At 44.1% G+C, this 21,627-nt stretch overlaps 1 protein-coding gene across 1 annotated transcript in view; it reads right to left on the reverse strand.

The window, feature by feature from the left end:
* Positions 1-21,627, reverse strand: part of wdfy4 (WDFY family member 4) — a 328,629-nt gene that overhangs the window by 228,142 nt on the left and 78,860 nt on the right. The window contains exons 20-30 of the mRNA XM_070865753.1: positions 20,455-20,686; positions 20,196-20,347; positions 18,224-18,335; positions 13,667-13,857; positions 9,223-9,375; positions 8,140-8,210; positions 6,268-6,429; positions 4,405-4,496; positions 4,191-4,290; positions 3,891-4,096; positions 1,129-1,298 (exon numbers count right to left, since the gene is read on the reverse strand). Of these exons, the coding sequence (XP_070721854.1) occupies positions 1,129-1,298; positions 3,891-4,096; positions 4,191-4,290; positions 4,405-4,496; positions 6,268-6,429; positions 8,140-8,210; positions 9,223-9,375; positions 13,667-13,857; positions 18,224-18,335; positions 20,196-20,347; positions 20,455-20,686 (1,641 nt within the window). The remainder of the gene's footprint in view (positions 1-1,128; positions 1,299-3,890; positions 4,097-4,190; positions 4,291-4,404; positions 4,497-6,267; positions 6,430-8,139; positions 8,211-9,222; positions 9,376-13,666; positions 13,858-18,223; positions 18,336-20,195; positions 20,348-20,454; positions 20,687-21,627) is intronic.

Genomic DNA, 21,627 nt, shown 5'->3' on the forward strand with positions numbered 1-21,627 from the left:
TTCAAAAGGGAGTTGGATAAATATCTGGAGGAAAGGGTGGGGGAGTGAGGACTGGCTGAGAGTCGGCACGGGCTCGACGGGCCGAATGGCCGTCTTCCGTGCTGTAACCATTCTATGATTCATTCTACGTCTGTATCTGCAAAAAGGAACATAAATCTGAGCTTAATGGGCTGTAAAGGTTTCCTTGCAACACTTGATCCCTTCAGTGTAAATGTAATGGTGTTTTATGGATCATTTAAGTTCAAAACTTTCAATCTAAGATGCCACTGGGCATAATTCACTCGCAAATTCCATCAGCACTTGAGATCTGCTACTGTGGTTTGTGGTACTGTCACAGTCCTTTGGCTGAATGTCAACTCTGTAACTCACTCATAGAGCATGCAATATTAGGCTCTCTCTTTCATTAAAAAAATAATTTTGTCTAATAATCAGTAAAAATGAACTGCAGAAAGACAGACATTTGTCTAATATCACCCATGAAATATTCTTTATTTCCCAGCCATATAGCATAGAGGAAATTACTCATTTATTCCACATTCAACATTGGTTCAGCATTGGCCCTTCCTGTGAACCAGTAGGTCATGGATTGAAGGCCCACTCCAGAGACTTGAGCACATAATCTAGACCGACACTCCAGTTCAGTACTGAGGAAGTGCTGCACTGTCAGTGGTGCCGTCTTTCAGATGAGACATTAAACCAATGTTTGCCTGCTCGAAGAAGAGCAGTGAATCCTGACCATTTATCCCTCAACCACCATCACTAAAACAGATTATCTGGTCATTTATCTGATTGCGGTTTGTCAGACCTTGTTGTGTGCAATTTGGTTGTCACCTTGCCGGCACAGACACAACGGGCCAAAATGGCCTCCTCCCGTGCTGTAAATTTCTATGATTCTATCAAAGGTGCTATATAAATGCGTCTTTTTTGCAACAGTGACCACACTTCAAAAGTACTTCATTGACTTAAGGTCATAAATACATAAATTAAAGATTACTTGTTCTTCCAAAGTTGTGCCGATGATTTATTTCCCAGCGACTATATTAAGTATCTAAAGTAAGTCAATCTTCCAATAATGGCAACAGCAACAAAAACTGCAAGGTACATCTTCTATAATTAGGGAGACACTACCTTGGAGTCTTCTGGCATCTCAGTAAGCGGCTTCTGTAAGACCAAAGCAGCCAAGAGCAGGTACAGCTCAGGTATGGCGATGTGATGGCTCACAAACATTAGCATCATTTCAAATCCAGGAAAGAAACACAGGGTCTGGCTGCAGGCTTGGGGTCGAGATTTGATATTGTCTATAACCGAAGACCAAATGACAAGGAATTTGTTTTGGTATTTTGGAAAAAAATTTCGAAGTACTGTATAACATTTTTGATAATTTCAATTTGCTTGTACACATGACATTGCATTTACAGGAAAGCATTAAATTAATCTTGCATTAATATGTGTCAGCTGTGGCTCAGTGGGTAGCACACTCGCCTCTGAGTCAGAAGGTTGTGGGCTCAAGTCCCACTCCAGGGACTTGAGCACAAAAATCTAGGCTGACACTCCAGTGCAGTGCTGAGGGAGTGCTGCACTGTCGGAGGTGCCGTCTTTCGGATGAGACGTTAAACCGAGGCCCCGTCTGCTCTCTCGGGTGGATGTAAAAGATCCCATGGCACTATTTCGAAAAAGAGCAGAGGAGTTATCCCCAGTGTCCTGGCCAATATTTATCCCTCAATCAACATAACAAAAAACAGATTATCTGGTCATTATCACATTGCTGTCTATGGGAGCTTGCTGTGCGCAAATTGGCTGCCACGTTTCCCACATTACAACATGTGACTACATTCCAAGGGCTGGATTCTTTGTTCCTGCCCGCCTCTGTTTACGCCCCGGAGCGGCGGCAATGGCGGCGGTGAGCTCTTCTGGGCGGGCGGCCAGCCTCCAGCACCTCGCCGGGGTTTTCGGAGCCGGTTTCGGCGGGGCACGGATCATTACCGCCCGGGAGAGGCGAGCCAGTGTGCAATGGCTGTGGTTGCGACACACCGGTTTGATCTTTGTCTCCCGCCTGACCCTTAGCACTGCGTAGAGCGCCGCACTGGGGGCTGCCTGTGGAAACGGGCGGTCCGACCTATACCGGCTGCGGTGAGGTAAGTAATGTCCACTTCAGGTAAGTGTGATTGTTTCTTTTTGTGATTTGTGGTGGTGGCGTGGGCTATGTATTGGGAATGTTTCTTTCAGGTTTTTCTTTCCTCCCCAGGCCTCTCTCAGAGCGCTCCGAGGCCGGCTGTTTAGCTCGGGATTTTCACTTGCTCAGCCGGCCTAGCGCCCTAAGAGAGGTGTGTAACGTCTCCCCTAGCGCCCCGCCCCACACTCAGGACCAGCTGCCCAATTTTGCTGACAGAGGTGCAAACTTTTTCCAGGCGGTATTAGGATTGCCCCGCCGCCATTAACACCCCGAAATCCTAAAAACCGAAAATCCAGCCGCAAAAGTACTTCATTGGCTATGAAGCGCTTTGAAATGTCCGGTGGTCGTGAAAGGAGCTATATAAATTCAAGTCTTTCCTGCTTTCTTTCCTTATCCTTATCATCAGATCAGTCATCATCATCATCATCATAGGCAGTCCCATGGAATCAAGGAAGACTTGCTTCCACTCTAAAAATGGCAGTTGTACAGTCCAATACGAGAATTACAGTCTCGGTCACAGATGGGGCAGACAGTGGTTGAGGGAAAGGGTGGGTGGGGAGTCTGGTTTGCCGCACGTTCCTTCCGCTGCCTGCGCTTTATTTCTGCATGCTCTGGGCGATGAGACTCGAGGTGCTCAGCATGCTCCCGGATGTTCTGCCTCCGCTTTGGGCAGTCTTGGGCCAGGGATTCCCAGATGCCGGTGGGGACATTGCACTTTATATCAAGGAGGCTTTGAGGGTCCTTGAAATGTTTCCTCTGCCCATCTGGGGTTCGCTTGCCATGTAGGAGTTTAGAGTAGAGCGCTTGCTTAGGGAGTCTCGTGTCGGGCATGCGGACGATGTGGCCGCCCAATGGAGCTGGCCGAGCGTGGTCAGTGCTCCGATGCTGGGGATGTTGGCCTGATCGAGAACATTGACGTTGGTGCGTCGATCCTCCCAGTGGATTTGCAGGATCTTGCGGAGGCAGCGCTAGTGCTCCAGATGGCACCAATGCATGACTTCACCTCTCTTATCTGGAAGGACGAGAGCACGCCGGGAGATCTCAGAGATGCTGTAATCATGACCATCTTCAAAAAGGGGACAAATCTGACTGCGGCAATTGCAGAGAAATCTCCCTGCTGTCGGCCACTGGGAAAGCCATTGAAAGAATCCTCCTCAATCGTCTTCTCCTGGTAGCTGAATAGTTCTTCCCAGTGTCGCAATGCGGATTCCGTCCACTAAGACATGATCTTCACCACGTGACAACTACAAGAGAAATGCAGGGAACAGCACCAACCCTTGTACATGGCCTTCTTTGACCTCACAAAGGCCTTTGATATGGTCAACCACGAGGGACTACGGAGCGCCCTCCTCCGTTTCAGCTGCCCCCAAAAATTTGTTAGATCAGTAATGTTATGTAAACTAGCTCCATGACCAATCGCGGGAATGTCAGGACTGTACTTGTCCCTAATTCCTAACTTTAACTCTTGCCTGTGAGTCAGAAGGTTGTGGGTTCAAGTTCCACTCCAGGGACTTGAGCCCAAAACCTAGGCTTACACTCCGGTGCCGTGCTGAGGAAAGTTAAAGTCTAAAGACATGGAAATTATCCAAGTGTCTAAAACAGCGCAGACCGAATCAAAATTTAAAGAGTAATAAAATGAATGAAAGAAGAGTACGTATGAAAATATGATTTATAGACTTAAGATGAAAGCTTTAGTTTTATATACATTAAGACTTACCCATTAAGATATTACATTCTGCTGTACTGTTTTCTAACCATACATTTCCTGCCATGCCATCTCTGAACTTGGTCAACAGTGTGGGATTGTAGAGGAAGTGAAGTAGTAGTCTTGCACTCAGGATCACAGAAGTCGGATGAAGATGAGTTTGCATGAACAGCAAGAACCAGTCAGGCCCAAGGGACGTAAACATTTTCTCCTGATCTCTGATGGGAACAATTTTTTTTTTTAAAAAGAGAGCATTTAGTTTAGGAGAAGAGACGAGTTTTAAAAATAAAAAGAGTTCAAGAAAATACCTACTTAGAATTGAGACTAAGGCGGCCACAAGACAAGACCTCTAACAGTGTCTTCAATAGCTGGTTTCTTAGCCATATTGTCCTTCCAGACACTTGATTTATGACTTCAAATAACAAAAGAAATAAAGAGTAAGATAGATCAGGTTTAGCATTTGTGTGACACACCAAATGCACACATCTGGAATATAATTGTTTTAAATAAATTAGAGAAATCTCACCATCTATTGATGTATCAGAAACTGTTTCAAGCGAAATTAATTTTTCATTCATGGAAGCTGGAGGCAATGTGTAAGTAAGGAATAATCCAATCCTTCAATGGAGAATATTAAATATTTCAATAGTAATTAACCTTCAAATATGTCTCTAATTATACCACTATGTTTCATTACAATTTATGTCAGTCATTTTAACTGGCAGCCGAGCGATAATGTTATATTTTCATATCTCACTATATTTGAATTGTTGCCACAATTGGCCCCGATTTTAACTCCAGGTGGATTCCCCGCTCAGGCTCGAGTTAAAATTACTGTCGGGTCTCAATGATGTCATCAGGCCACAACATGCATATGTAAGGAAGGACCCTGTTAGCTCCAGGTGTGTGTCCTTGCTGTCTGCTCAGGAGAGCAGGTTATAATTGCAGATGTTGCGATCATGGCGGCTTTCGAACAGGTAAGAGCCAGGAGCGATTTTAACTGCCCACCCGCCAGGCTTCTGCTGAGCGAGTGAGGTTAAAATCGCCCCCAAATTGACTCAATTTAACTTCAAGAAAAAATAAATTAACTAGTAAAATGCAAACCTCCGATATCTGAAACAAAAACAGATTTGAAAGTATATCTGTTCTTGGGATGTGGGTGACAATGGTAAGGCAGTTATTTATTCCCAAGCCCTAGGTGCCCTGAGGCCAGTAAGAATGAAAAAGAATTAGGAGCAGGAGTAGGACATTTGGCCCCTTGAGCCTGCTCCACCATTCAATGGGATCATACCTCAACTCCACTTTCCTGCACTGTCCCCAAATCCCTTGATTCCCTTAATATCCATTAATCTATGAAATCTATTGATCTCCATCTTGAATATACTCAAAGACTGATCCTCCACAGCCCTCTGGGATAGAGAATTCCAAAGATTCACCACCCTCTGAGTGAAGAAGTTTCTCCTCGTCTTAGTCCTAAATGGCCGACCCCTCATTCTGAGACTGTGACCCCATGTTCTAGACTCCCCAACCAGGGGAAACATCCTCCCTACATCTACCCTGTCTAGCACTGTAAGTGTAAACACACAATGAGGGGCTGGAGTCACATGTAGGCCAGACTGGGATAGGGTGGCAGGTTCCTGTCCCTGAAGGACATTCATGAACCAGTTGAGCCACAATCCAGTAGCTTCCACAAATGACCAGATTGTCTTGAATTCAGTTTCCCAATTTGCCACGGTGGGATTATGAACTCGAGTCCTCCGCATTGCTTGTCCAGTACAATAGCCACGAGGCCACTGTATCCTTACTGCACATGCTCAGATCAGTCAGCATCTGAATGAGAAAACACATTATTATTCAATGGAAGACCCTTCGTCAGAATGGGTGCTACCTGAAACACCATTTGAATCCATGAATCTAACCAGATTATCCATAATTCTCGACTCAGAATGGATGAGATAATATTGTGCAAAATCCTTAAACACTAGTTGGTAATCCTCTACAGATCTTGAGCATGATAGAAAACAGGGTAAAGGTGAGCTGCTAATTCTGCATGCTCATGGGGATAAGTGACAAACAGGAAAGGGGTAACCCAAAGAAAAGCTGGGTAATTGAATGTATTCAAGGCTGTGATAGACAGATTCTTGAACTATGGGGAATCAAGGGTCATGGGGAGCGGGCAGGGAAGTGGAGTTGAGGCCAAGATCAGGTCAGCCATGATCTTATTGAATGGCGGAGCAGGCTCAAAGGTATTCCTTAAAGGTTTCTCATTAAGATTTATTGTTTAAGAGACATATTCTTATGTAAAAACATTTTCCATCAATTGGACAAAAAAACCATGGGAATCTGCATTGGGAGCACGATTTCATGAAAGCATCCCATAAAATGTTACCTCAGAAGATCTGTCGTGCTAAAGTAGCTTCTCAGCAAGTCTGCAAGGATAGTACATATGACGTGAACCTTTGTTCTGGTATTATTTGGGTCATTCAGGAGAAAGACAAGTCTCGGTGCCACCTGAAGTCTGTGCATAACTTTGGCGTTTCTGTATCCATCACTGTGGGAGGAACACAAAAACACGGAGGTGATTTTTTTAACCACACAATATGAATTTAAGAACCAAGGGCGATTCGTGTGGATAGCGTCCCTCGCGAGCCTCGGAACAGGGGCGCTAAAGGGTTTGCAGCCGCGAGCGCCGGCATTCGCACCGCTCGGCAAATTCAGTGCAACGGTACCGGCGCCGCTGAGGTGCAACGCCCCCGGTATCGACACGGCTGCAATATTTGGTTTGCGCTGCACCCGTAGCGCCCCCTAGTGACCCCGCCAGAGAAAGCTGGCGCGCAGAGCTGTCCCGCAGCACAAAGGGGGAATGACTGCACGAGGCGATTTTGTTTTTGCGATTTAACTATATTTGGAATGAGTAATGTATAGGGAATGTTTTTTGTGTTTGTTCCGATTTTATCTTGCAGGGAGGTCTCTCTTAGGGCACTCTGAAGCTGGCTCTTTAGCGCGGGATCTTCAGTTACCCACCTCCCTTAGCGCTCCACTCCACTGTCAGGACGCAATCTTTTATCTGCCGTCCCCAACCATTTTCTGGTGCTAAATTTAGCACCTGCCTGACATTAGTGCCTTAAAAAACCTTCAACCGAATTTCCAGCCCGAAGAGTCTCACATAGTTCATGGAATGACTCAGCCACTGACTGATCTTACTAAAGGCTAACCCATCAGTCATAACACAGGAAGCAGGTGTATTCCTTAAAGGTTTCTCATCAAGAATTATTGGTTAAGAGACATATTAAAATCATTCATAAAAGGGAACAAAGTACCGGTGAAGGAAGAGCATCCGGGAGGGCGCTGAGCACCTCAAGTCTCGTCGCTGAGAGCACGCAGAAAATAAGCGCAGGCAGCGGAAGGAGCGTGCGGCAAACCAGACTCCCCAGCCACCCTTTCCTTCAACCACTGTCTGTCCCAGCTGTGACAGAGACTGTGGTTCCCGAATTGGACCTGAGAACTCACTTTTAGAATGGAAGCAAGTCTTCCTCGATTTCGAGGGATTGCCGATGATGATGATCGTGGCTGCAGTGTGTGCTATCTTTTGGATGCGCTGCAGCAACTCACCAAGGTTTCATCAGCAGTCCCTCCCCAAAGCTGCAGCATCCACCGAGAAGGACAGAAGCAGCGAGTGCAAGGGAAGACCACCACCTCCAAGGTCGCACACCATCCTGACATGGCGATACATCGCCATTCCTTCATCATCGCTGGGACCGTCCTATTCCACGACTTTTGCCGTCTTTGTCTTCTGGAAGCTCCTACCTCCGCACTGTGGGACTAGCTTCACTTCACGGACTGCTGCGGTTCAAGCAGGCGGACCGCCACCACCTTCTGACTAGGGATGGGTAATAAATGCCAGTTTGGGCAACAATGCCCACATCCCAAGATTGAATTTTAATAAAAAGCTTTGTGAAATAGCAGGTAGTTGTGTAGCAGCATTATTTGGCAGGAGTCATATTTCATCAAGCCCTTCCACAAAGTCACTCCAAGTTGGAGAGAAATGATATAATTATATTGATTTAGGAAGTGCAAACAGCAATATTTTCACGTTCAAAAATAAATGATGGATTTATTCATTTTCATGTTTTATACATATGCACATAATAAATCTGCGATTCGCTTTCTCCATCACCCCCAAAAGTAATACAAATGTAAATTCTTAAATTAAATGAACTAACAATCAGATTGCAGTGATTCCTAATACATGTGCCGTTACCTGCTTTTGAGAAGTTCCACAAAATGTCGAAGGAGCAGTAGATAAAGCTTCTCTGGAGCATTCAGCCAAATCTTAAAAAATGAAAGCATTCCATTAATGACAATGAGAAACCAGCTTAATGTGCTGGGGACATAAACTGCCCTGGAACTGTGTGAATTCTCGTGCTAACAAGGTTAATCTACAGGAAGTTAAAGACAAAAAGGGCAGCTACACATGCATGCAGAAATCGGCGTTGAAATCGGTGCTTGGCGGTAACGCAAAATGGGCGATAGCCAATCCTCTCGGCTACAACTCCTCAGTGCGCCTGGAGTAAAAAAAAACAACCAGAGGTTCAGTCCTGAAGACTGTCCAGTGACTCCTGCTTCAAAGTGTGTGTGTGTGGACCCCAGGTGTGAACTGGATCAATCTCAGTCAGGATGGCCTTCACAGCAACAACAACAACAACTTGTGTTGTGTTGTGAAACAGGAGGTGGGTGGGGTGGCTTGACCCATCCACCTCCAGGGAGGTGTGTGGGGGGCCTGACCCATCCACCTCCACGGAGGTGTGTGGGGGACCTGACCCATCCACCTCCATGGCACGAACCTGGTATTGCAGTACTTCCAGGAACGGTGCAGTGGCTCTAGGCCTTTTGGCTAAGAGCATTGGCGCAGAGTGATCCTTGGCGTGTGCAAGGTGACCTCTGGCGTTTGTGATTTGACAAAGAATTGGAACGATTGGCTACGAATTTTTTTTTAAAAAACAACAACAACTTGTATTTATATCGCGCCTTTTTTGTAGTGAAACTTCCCAAGGCACTTCAAGGGCGTATTACACGATAAAAATTTGACACCGAGTCGCATAAGGAGAAATTACAATAAGCTTGGTCAAAGAGGTAGGTCTTGAAGGAGGAAAGAGAGGCAGAGAGGTTTAGGCAGGGAGTTCCAGAGATTGGGGCCTAGGCAACAGAAGACACGGCCACCAATGTTCGAACGATTATAATCAGGGATGCTCAAGAGAGCAGAATTAGAGGAGCGCAGACATCTCAACATCCTACCAACACTTATTGACAAGACTTAGATGTGAATATTGCAAAGTCCATTTACCTCAAAATCACAAAGGAGGTCTCTGAAAGCGCAGTCATTCTGAATTGTTGAGGTGCCTCGCCCCAACTCCACCGTTCCAACTACAGTCAGTATAAGTTGAAAAATCCTGGCATTTAACAGTCGGACCTTCTTTTTCAGCAGCAGTGCGAGAAGCTACAGGGAATACGAAGAGTTGGGTGTGACATACATTACGCTACAACAATCAGCAGGTTGTAAACTAACTTCACAATTTGGGAATTACAGGTAATCAGCAACTAAACAAAATTGGAGTTGTTTGCAAATGAAACTGGAGCTTACGCTTACAGTCTATTCTTATTTCAAACTATCGGATGATTCAAACCTCCTTTCAGCCCCAACTCCCTGCCTTCCTCTCCTGTGTATGCTGCTTAATGCAAATCATTGGGTCAGTCCATTGTTTTATAAACTTTGAATTATCAGCAACAGGTGGGATGGAGTTTTGTAATAATTTCTACAATTTGTTTGAACTAAATATTCCAGCATATAAAATGTTTAGATTTTTTTAACTAAAGAAATTTAAATACCCGTTGATTTATTTGAACATTCAAGTTCTTCAGGGCCAACATTTCAGATGCTCTGGAAAAATTACGTGACATTAATAAGTGCAAGGCACACAGATTGCAGCATAGCAGATAGAGGTTTATCTAATTGCTGACATAAATGGTAGACGGCTAATATATAGTTATTTAAATGGTACCTGGCAAGTTTTAGACTCTTCTGTGCATTACAACTTAAAATCTAGTGTATTAATTTCTTACTGTTGAGGTGCTAATGTCTTGTATTGGGGCTAAACAAGCTAGCAGCTTTACTCCTTCCATCAACTCCACTGGAGTATTGTTCCTCATCTCATTATTCTTAGAAGAATGAATTGAGTGTGCAGTAGAATTCAATGCGAGTGCTCTCTTTATCCCAAAATAGTCGTTGAATAGCAAGATATCTGCAGTTGATTCAAAATCAACTGTAATATCTGAATTTAAAATCATGAGGGATCTGGACAGAGTAGATAGAGAGAAACTGTTCCCATTGGCAGAAGGGTCGAGAACCCGAGGACACAGTGAGATGAGGAGGAACACTCCAGTGGAAGTGCTCTTGCAGAGAGCGGGCATGGGCATGATGGGCTGAATGGCCTCCTTCTGTGCTCTAACCATTCTGTGATTCTATGACGTGGATCATTCTCTCCTGAGAAGATGCATCTTTCCCACTTGGACCATTATAGTCGGGAATGTTTATCATTTCTGTCAACACTTGTCATTAATAAGTAGCTTTATTCTGAATCTGCATTTTCTTATTTATAATCGATAGTATGAAGACCCAAGTATTAGGATCTTCAAATTTTTCCAGCACAAACTGCAAGTAGCATTATGTATATAGAATAGGGTGCATGTAATGAAAATTGGTCATTTAGGGGTATGGTAACATAGTGGTTATCCGACTGGACTAGTAATGCAGAGGCCTGGACTAATGATCCGGAGACATTAGTTCAAATCCCACCACGTCAGCTGGGGAATTTAAATTCAATTAATTAGGAAAATCTGGAATAAAAAAGCTAGTATCAGTAATGGTGACCATGAAACCGCCGGATTGTCATAAAAACCCATCTGATTCACTAATGTCCTTTAGGGAAGGAAATCTGCTGCCTTTACTCAGTCTGGCCTATATGTGACTCCAGACCCACAGCAACGTGGTTGACTCTTAACCCGGGGACTGGGAGAAATTTAGAACTCAGCAGAGAAGGACAAAGGGTTTGATTAGGGCAGGGAAAATGGAGTACGAGAAGAAGCTTGCAAGGAACATTAAGACGGATTGCAAAAGTTTCTATAGATATGTAAAGAGAAAAAGGTTAGTAAAGATAAACGTAGGTCCCTTGTAGTCAGAATCAGGGGAAGTCATAACGGGGAACAAAGAAATGGCAGACCAATTGAACAAGTACTTTGGTTCGGTATTCACTAGGGAGGACACAAACAACCTTCCGGATATAAAAGGGGTCAGAGGGTCTAGTAAGGAGGAGGAACTGAGGGAAATCCTTATTAGTCGGGAAATTGTGTTGGGGAAATTGATGGGATTGAAGGCCGATAAATCCCCAGGGCCTGATGGACTGCATCCCAGAGTACTTAAGGAGGTGGCCTTGGAAATAGCGGATGCATTGACAGTCATTTTCCAACGTTCCATTGACTCTGGATCAGTTCCTATCGTGGAGGGTAACCAATGTAACCCCACTTTTTAAAAATGGAGGGAGAAAGAAAACAGGGAATTATCGACCGGTCAGCCTGACCTCAGTAGTGGGTAAAATGATGGAATCAATTATTAAGGATTCATAGCAGCGCATTTGGAAAGAGATGACATGATAGGTCCAAGTCAGCATGGATTTGTGAAAGGGAAATCATGCTTGACAAATCTGCTGGAATTTTTTGAGGATGTTTCCAGTAGAGTGGACAAGGGAGAACCAGTTGATGTGGTATATTTGGACTTTCAGAAGGCTTTCGACAAGGTCCCACACAAGAGATTAATGTGCAAAGTTAAAGCACATGGGATTGGGGGTTGTGTGCTGACATGGATTGAGAACTGATTGTCAGACAGGAAGCAAAGAGTAGGAGTAAATGGGTACTTTTCAGAATGGCAGGCAGTGACTAGTGGGGTACCGCAAGGTTCTGTGCTGGGGCCCCAGCTGTTTACATTGTACATTAATGATTTAGACGAGGGGATTAAATGTAGTATCTCCAAATTTGCGGATGACACTAAGTTGGGTGGCAGTGTGAGCTGCGAGGAGGATGCTAGGAGGCTGCAGAATGACTTGGATAGGTTAGGTGAGTGGGCAAATGCATGGCAGATGAAGTATAATGTGGATAAATGTGAGGTTATCCACTTTGGTGGTAAAAACAGAGAGACAGGCTATTATCTGAATGGTGACAGATTAGGAAAAGGGGAGGTGCAACGAGACCTGGGTGTCATGGTACATCAGTCATTGAAGGCTGGCATGCAGGTACAGCAGGCGGTTAAGAAAGCAAATGGCATGTTGGCCTTCATAGCGAGGGGATTTGAGTACAGGGGCAGGGAGGTGTTACTACAATTGTACAGGGCCTTTGTGAGGCCACACCTGGAGTATTGTGTACAGTTTTGGTCTCCTAACTTGAGGAAGGACATTCTTGCTATTGAGGGAGTGCAGCGAAGGTTCACCAGACTGATTCCCGGGATGGCGGGACTGACATATCAAGAAAGACTGGATCAACTGGGCTTGTATTCACTGGAGTTTAGAAGAATGAGAGGGGATCCCATAGAAACATTTAAAATTCTGATGGGTTCAGGCAGGTTAGATGCAGGAAGAATGTTCCCAATGTTGGGGAAGTGCGGAACCAGGGGCCACAGTCTAAGAATAAGGGGTAAGCCATTTAGAACCGAGATGAGGAGAAACTTCTTCACCCAGAGAGTGGTGAACCTGTGGAATTCTCTACCACAGAAAGTTGTTGAGGTCAATTCACTAAATATATTCAAAAGGGAGTTAGATGAAGTCCTTACTACTCGGGGGATCAAAGGGTATGGCGAGAAAGCAGGAATGGGGTACTGAAGTTGCATGTTCAGCCATGAACTCATTGAATGGCGGTGCAGGCTCGAAGGACCGAATGGCCTACTCCTGCACCTATTTTCTACGTTTCTATGTTTCTATGTAACTGCCCTCATGAAATGGCTGAGCAAGCCACTCAATTGTATATCACCATCTTCTCACGGGCAATTAGGGATAAGCAATAAATGCTGGACTTGCCGGTGATGCCCACATCCCGTGATTTAATTAAAAAACTTTATGATACAAGGCAGCAACTGCAACAGCACTTTACCTTCTGTTCCATGCCCCACCACCCCATCTCACTCTTCCTCTCCATGGATCCTCCTTAGATACCCAACTTGCCCCTCCCAGTGGTGGGAGGAGTTACAAGGACCTTCCCACAGTCCAGTCCCTCAGGATCATTACAATAAGTAAGTAACTAGGGGTTTGGAATATTTATCTAGCACTGCCTACGTGTAGTGGTTACAGTGAGAGCCTCGAGTTTAATACTGAGTAACTAAAGTGAATAACTTAGTAACTTGCAACCTTGTTTAGCTCGTGCAATCGAAGGCAATGACTCGGAGTTTGATCCTGTCTTCATTTTTATCAGCAACTTGCCTTTATTCTTTTCAGTTTAGGGTAAAAGATCCTTATGACCACCATTCTTTGACTTGTCTTCTATTGTGTATCATTCTTGTCCAAAATACTTACACTATGCAAGCAATCTGATACCAGAATATTCCCAATGTTTTGCAGAGTTAAAAATCAATGCATACTTATACTCAAATGTCTAACTAAAATTTGCTAAACTTCGAGGATCAGTTTATTAGAATGGCATACACTCTGCTACCAATATACTTTGAATCATCTCAAAGTTGGTCGTTTTACCCTGTAGCCTTTAATGCGGTGCATCTCTTTCTCACACAGTGTACTGCTGTTCAGAGCAGAAATCAGAACCTTAATAGCTGCATACATTTCATGGTCATCAGACGCCATGGCAACCAAGCCCAGTATCACAGCAGGACCACCGACGAACTGCAGACAGTTGGCAGCGGGATTTGAAAAAAATGTTCGGACGCCTAAAGGATAAATCACGGCAGTTGAGTGTTCACATGGTACAATCTTCAAACTAAACTGAGAAACACAATACCACATAGAGGTCAATCTTTTACTTGTGTTTCAAAAGGAACCAGACATGGAATAAAACTCATAAGTTGTAGAGCAGCTGTTTAGATCGTGCGCTTGCTGCCTTTCCATCATATGTTCATCTTGACCAGCTGAAGCTGTGTGGACCACGAGCATTCTCATGGTCTCTACCAATGCTCCTCAGTGATGGTCTGAAGGCAGATGCATTTCTATAGCATGGAACTAGCTTTTCTTATCCTGACCCAGTGGTTCACCAAAGGTAGATACTTTCAAAAATTTACTTGAGTTCAAACTCTGGGATCAGGTGTCTCTAGGATATTAGACGATAAGCGAAGATTATTACCAAGCCAATAGACAATGCCAATTTTTAACAATTTAATTTTTGAAGATGCTCTGGACTGGGAAAAGAACTTCCATTTACACGGCACATTATCTACTGTAAAACAGTGACTACACTTCAAAAGTACTTCATTGGCTACAAAGCGCCATGGGAATACCTTCACATCCTGAGGTTGTGAATGGCGCTATTCTTTCTTCATGTCCAAAGCACTTTATAACAAATGAATTACAATTTGTTTCTGAAGTGCAGTCACTGTTATTATGTTGGCAAACATGGGAACCAAGTTCTGCCCTGGGTGTAATGTATTTGCTTCATGGGTTCTTTGCTTAAGAATTCATAGCAACACATTGCTATTGAGAACTAGTTGGTTTATTACAAAAAGGTTTAACAATCACACTGCACATTACCAGTTCATCCACCAGGCTCACAACCACCTGCTACATCGCGGATTCCCTGACCCCAACTGGCTGGGGTTTTATTGAGTCTTGTGAACATCACGTGACTGGCTAAGCCACTCCCAACTCAATAGCTCTACAAACCTGTGAGCATCCTCATTGGTGCATACATTACAACTGGAAGGTCCTTCAAACAAAAAATAATAAATGACCAAATAATGTTGTTTTGCTGGCATTGGTTGGGGATTAAATGTTGACCAGAACACCAGAAAGAGCTCCCTGCTCTTATTCAAATAGTACTGCGAGACATTTTACATTCATGTGAGTAGGCGGACAGGGCTTCGGTTTAACACCTCATCCGAAAGCCATCGCCTGTGATAACGCAACACTCTCTCAGTTCTGCACTGAAGCATCAGCACGCTGAAGTCCTAGAGTGGGGCTTGAACACACAACTTTCTGACGCAGAGGCAAGATACCATTGAGCTAAGCTGGCACTATAGTGCAATAGAACTGGAAACCTTCATATTAAACGTGCTGTAAATTGTTACGTGGCGGGTAAAGTATTGAGATATTTTGTTTTTTTTAATTAAAGGACTTACTCAAAAGGGACTAGACGGCAGTGTAATTGCCGCAATAAAAAAAAACCCTTTGAAAATATTTCATCAGAAAGGCCTTAAAGGTCCTGATGACTTGTTTCGAACAGAATGTTGTCACAGTATGGGGTAAATAATGATATAGAAATTAGGCAGGGCAATTTGTCCGGGACCTCAGCCTTTAGTAGGTCTGCTCGTTACAAAGTGCACTAAGGGACCTTTTCAGGCTCCATTCAGTCGTGCAGGGCAGATAGGGCTTTGGTTGTCGCCTCATTCAAAAGACAAAGGGAACAATTTCCAAGGACTAATTATAGCAATCAAATAAATAACGAGGATTATCTTCAAAATGATTCCCTTATCAATCTCCGTGAGCTCTCGGGCTCTTGTCAATCCTTCAGCAATACTTCCACACCGAGTCATTTGTTAATCCCTTGTATCCATTCTGATGGTAATAGTGGCGGTATGCAGCCAGAGTGACAAAGATAATCCCAGCAAACTGCCACACCAAAAGATAGTTAGCGGTACAAGAGTTTCCTTTAGTGGATGATAGTTATCAACACAAAAATTTCCTTTAGTGCAAAAAAGTTCCTATTTTCAGACCAAGTACCCATGCTTGGCTCTCCCCAAACCTGATGCAAACGTAAAAGCAACATTGTAACTGCTCAGATAATGAAGTCATTAAATGTCATTTTCTTTCAGAGTTATAAATGGAAGAAAAGACATCGGTTGCAAGTTTAAAATAGTAAAGGATTGCGTTTATATATTCACGACCTCAGGATATCCCAAAGTGCTATACCGCCAATTAAGTACTTTTAAAGTGTAGGCACTGTTGTAATGTAGGAAAACAAGGCAGGCAATTTGTCACACAGCAAGCTCCTACACACAGCAGTGAGAACTCCCCTGCTCTTTCTCAAATAGTGCCGTGGGATCTCTTGCGTCCATCCGAGAGAGCAGACGGGGGCCTCGGTTTAACGTCTCATCCAAAGGGCGTCACCTCAGACAGTGCAGCACTCCCTCAGCATTCCACTGGAGTGTCAGCCTGGGTTTTTGTGCTCAAGTCTCTGGAGTGGGACTTGAACCTGCAATCTTCTGCCACAGAGTGCTACCACTGAGCCATGGTTGACACAAGTTTAACCATTACACGGGTTAAAAAAAATACAATAGACGCCCCCCCCCCCCGAACGGCTTGGAACTGAACCACAATGATCACATTGTACTTGTGTCATGGGATCTTTGCTCAAGGGCAAATGCATGGAAGATGCAGTATAATGTGGATAAATGTGAGGTTATCCACTTTGGCGGCAAAAACAGGAAGGCAGATTATTATCTGAATGGTGACAGATTAGTAAAAGGGGAGGTGCAATGAGATCTGGGTGTCATGGTACATCAGTCATTGAAGGTAGGCATGCAGGTAAGCAGGCAGTAAAGAAAGCAAATGGCATGCTGGTCTTCATAGCGAGGGGATTTGAAGAGAGGAGCAGGGAGGTCTTACTGCAGTTGTACAGGGCTTTGGTGAGACCACACCTTGAATATTGTGTACAGTTTTGGTCTCCTAATCTGAGGAAGGATATTCTTGCTATTGAGGGAGTGCAGTGAAAGTTCACCAGACTATTTCCCAGAATGGCAGGACTGACATATGAAGAAAGACTGGATCAACTAGGCTTATATTCACTGGAATTTAGAAGAATGAGAGGGGATCTCATAGAAACATATAAAATTCTGACGGGATTGGACAGGTTAGATGCAGGAAGAATGTTCCTGATGTTGGGGAAGTCCAGAACCAGGGGTAACAGTCTAAAGCTAAGGGGTAAGCCATATAGGACCGAGATGGGGAGAAACTTCTTCACTCAGAGAATTATGAACCTGTGGAATTCCCTACCGCAGAGAGTTGTTGAGGCCAGTTCGTTAGATATATTCAAAATGGAGTTAGATGTGGCCCTTATGGCTAAAAGGATCAAGGGATATGGAGAGAAAGCAGGAATGGGTTACTGAAGTTCCATGATCATACGGAATGGTGGTGCAGGCTGGAAGGGCTGAATGGCCTACTCCTGCACCTACTTTCTATGAATTCATAGCAACACATTTCTATTAAGGAACTAGTTGCTTTATTAGCAAAAGCTTTAACAATCACACTACACATTACCAGTTCACCCACCAGGCTCACAAACACCTGCCTCATCGTGGATTCCCCAAACTCAACTGGCTAGGGTTTTATTGAGTCTTGTGAACATCACGTGACTCACTAAGCCACTCCCAGCTTGACAAAACTGTGAGCATACATTACAAGATGGTCCAGGATTCAATTCTTGGTATGTGCTGAATTAACCGAACTCAACTGGAATGATAGTGAGGGCACTCTAATTGGCCTCAGTACCTCTGGTCCACTTTAGATTGCTACCCAGTGAGATGTGCTGGAAAATGCACGTGGGTAGTGATCGGATGAGGACAGGCTGCATCTCAGCTGTGACGTGCCCCAAGGCTGAATAGGTTGATGACACTCGCCATCTCAGCTGAGATGGGGAGCATGTTCACTTGGTATACATGGAACCACACTCGCCTCAGCTGGAGTCAATGCTTCCGGGGCAGAAGGGGAGAGGGAAATTGCCCTTCCATGTGATGTGCGAGCTGGGTTGGACGTAAACAATAATGGGCAACATCCCAGGTCAACAGTTATTTCTAAATTTACTACACATCTATCATTAGTACACCCTTCACTTTTTTAGCATTAAAGTTGTAGTATATGCAAGCACTCTAATAACGACTCCATGAGGTAAGGGTATAGTACTTGAACTGTGAGGACACCAAGAGGTGAGCTCCCTTTTATACTTGGTTACCTGCAGTGTACAGGTGACCCTTAGGTCTCCAGCAGCAGCACCCTCTGGTGGTACAGGTATAGTGTATACAGGGTGAAGGCACATTCAGTGGTCTAGTGTTACTGTACATACATTAACATGCAGACAATGTTTCTTACCAAAGAAGCTTGCAAGTGGTGCCCCAATTGTTCGGGCTGGACCTGAGAGATGGCTGGCAGTATTTTTTGCCAGAACAATGGGCATTGTGTCATCTCGAGATGAAATTCCCAACTGCACCAAACCAAAGGGGGAAAAAACACCACATCAATACCAGAAAATAGGAAACATTTCAGAACCACGTGAGTCTTCGGTGAAGTTGGTTATCAGGGAGTAGAATCAAAATGTTTCTAGGCATCAAATGCTGTTACACTGCTTATTTCAACATACTTGACCATGATGTGAGCAGAGCAGGGCAGTTACTTTGTCCATCGCCATGGCTTTGGGACGAGGAAAGGCAAAGCTCCACACGTGTACACCCAAACTACAACAACAACAGCTTGCATTTATGTAGTGCCTTTAATGTAGTGAAACATCCCAAGGCACTTCACAGGAGTGTTATCAAACATAGTTTGACACCGAGCCGCAGAGAGAGATATTAGGACAGACTGGTCAAAGAGGTAGGTTTTCAGGAGGAGAGAGGCGGAGAGGTTTAGGGAGGGAATTCCAGAGCATAGGGCCCAGGCAGTTGAAGGCTCGGCCACCAATGGTGGGACAAAGAAAAGCAGAGACACGCAAGAAGCCAGAATATCTTGGAGGGTTGCAGGGGTTTTAGACCGAGCCTTTCTAACTAGCTTCCGAACGGGAAAGAGATTTTAATGAGTAAAAAGAGCTAATGGGATATTCAGTCCTCTTTAGTCTTGAAAAGATGAACAATGGTAAAGGCAACACAGCTGCTGGGAAGATCAAACCATAGGCCTTAGAACGTAAGAATCAGGAGCTAGAGTAGGCCATTTGGCCCCTCGAGCCTGCTCTGCCATTCAATAAGATCACGGCTGATCTTCTACCACAACTCCATTTTCCTGCACCATCGCCATATCCCTTGATTCCCCTAATATCAAAAAATCTATCTCTGTCTTGAATATACTTAACAACTGAGCCCCCACAGCCCTCTGGGGTAGAGAATGCCAAAGATTCACTACCCTCTGAGTTTTTCCTTACTCAGTCCTAAATGACCGACCCCTTATTCTGAGACTGTGACCCCTGGTTCTAAGACTCCCCAGCCAGGGGAAACATCCTCCCAAATCTACCCTCTCAAGCCCTGTAAGAATTTTGTACAGCACAGAGACTGTGCCGGCTTTTTGCTGGAGCAACCCAAAACGAATCACACTGCCCTACTCTCTCTCCCTGTATCTTCCAGTGCTTCAAATGTTTATCTAACTCTCCTTCAAAAGAGGCAAAAGTCCCTGCCTCAACTATTCCCTGTGGCAACGCTCCATCAACTGTATAAAGAAATTCCTCCTCATGCATTTTCTCACTCTCTCAGTGACAATTTTAAACTGACGACACCTCGACCAGAGCAAACAGTCTTTCCCTGTTTAGTCTATCTCATAAGTGTTATGTATATAACCCTTGACAACCTGAATCATACCACAACCAGAGAGCCTACCTGTTGGAATCCCAAGGGATCCCAGCATTCCTTGGGAGCACTGTATATAAGCAGGCCTCCCATGCTGTACCAGCACTCTGGAGTTTAATTAAAGGAGCTAAGGTCACACTTACTTATTGCATACAGTACTCAGTTGTATCACTTTATTATGAGCATAACAATACGAACATAAGAAATAGGAGCAGGAGTAGGCCACATGGCCCCTTGAGACCGCGCCGCCATTTAACACGATCATGGCTGATCCGATCATGGACTCAGGTCCACTTCCCTGCCCGCTCCCCACACCCCTTATTCCCTTATTGCGTCAGAATTTTAACAACACCTCTATTAAATCTTCTCTTAACCTTCTCTGCTCCAGTAAAACTAGTCCCAGTCCCACTTACCAGTTTTCTAAGTGGCTTTCACATGAGTTGCCGCTGTACAATTAAAAAAGATTTCAATTTAATAACCGCAGGATCGTTTGTAAAACAAATTAGTGAACATACCTCACTTGAGATTAATCGGCTATCCACTTCATTGTAATTATTTCTGATATCTGTAACAGTCATCACTGTTGATGACACGACGTTGATACCAAAGGATACTTTCTCTTCTGCCACAAGCGCCAAAGGACCCACCTTATTGGTCAAATCATTCCCTATAATACAAGAAATTATTTATTTTTAAACAACAGAGAATGAAGGGATTATAGTTCGAGAAAGAAGTCGAGCTGAAGTTTTGGGAGTCCGTCTATCATCAGCCTACCTGGCAAATAAACAGATTGAAAGTTTCCTAAATAGTTTGGTCCCAATTGATAAATGACTCCAACAGTTTGTGAAGACGTCACCTCTTCAAATAGGTACGTTGGGCCGAGGCGCCAAACCAATGAGGAGCTCTGATTCCAGATCTGGGGAGTTCCAATAATTCCATGGACATCGATAACAGCTGATGAATCCAAGGAAAAGTGCATTCCTGGAAAGGTCTGAATGTACTGTATCTGTTAACGGTAAGGCAGAATTACTGTAAACAATTCACGATACGCTACAGTATTTCATCGCATTAGGCAAAACATTATCTTAGGGCAGAAACCCTCACCACATTTAAAATTTATTTGGATGTGCACTTGAAGTGTTGTAACCTACAGGGCTATGGACCAAGAGCTGGAAAGTGGAATTATGCTGGATCGCTCTTTGCTGGCCAGCGCAGACACGATGGGCCGAAGTGGGCTCCTTCCGTGCTGTAAATTTCTGTGATTTTATAAGAAATAAGAACAGGAGCAGGCCATTTGGCCCCTCGAGCCTGCTCCGCCATTCAATAAGATCAGGGCTGATCTGATCTTGGTCTCAACTCCACTTCCCTGCCCACTCCCCATAACCCTTGACTCCTGTCATTTCTATGATACTGGGTTCAGGATTTCGTGAATCCCATGACTGTAACCATGATTTTCTATCAGTTTGATAATGGGGAAAAACCCTTGCTTATGGTGGGGTCTTTATTCATATTATCTCAGTTTGGAACACCATCTATAAATGTAAAATACATGTGCACATTGGTATTTAACCAACAAGAGTTCTTTGATGATTTTCCTCTTCAAAAACAAGCATCTCTGGAGTATTGCACATATCTATACAGATTATTGTTGTGTAGGGTGCACAATTCCTGTCCACAAACCCCACTTTCTGTTGAAGCCAGTGACTACCATAAGGTGGGGCAATTCCATCAAGGTGCCTAAAAGTAAGGAAAAGGATTTTGAATCTGATTTGTGGAGCCTGGTGAGTACTACGATGGTGGAAGTTTGAGGCTTTGAATTCCAGGGAGAGGAACTCTGCAAAATATCCAAATCCAAACCATCACTTCTTTATTAATATCAGAATGTCCCACAAAGGAAACAATGTGATTTTTTCTTTCAACGTTAAAATATATATGAATGCAATGGAA

The sequence above is a fragment of the Pristiophorus japonicus genome, chromosome 22 (genome assembly GCF_044704955.1).
Source record: "Pristiophorus japonicus isolate sPriJap1 chromosome 22, sPriJap1.hap1, whole genome shotgun sequence".
NCBI classification, from domain to species: domain Eukaryota; kingdom Metazoa; phylum Chordata; class Chondrichthyes; family Pristiophoridae; genus Pristiophorus; species Pristiophorus japonicus.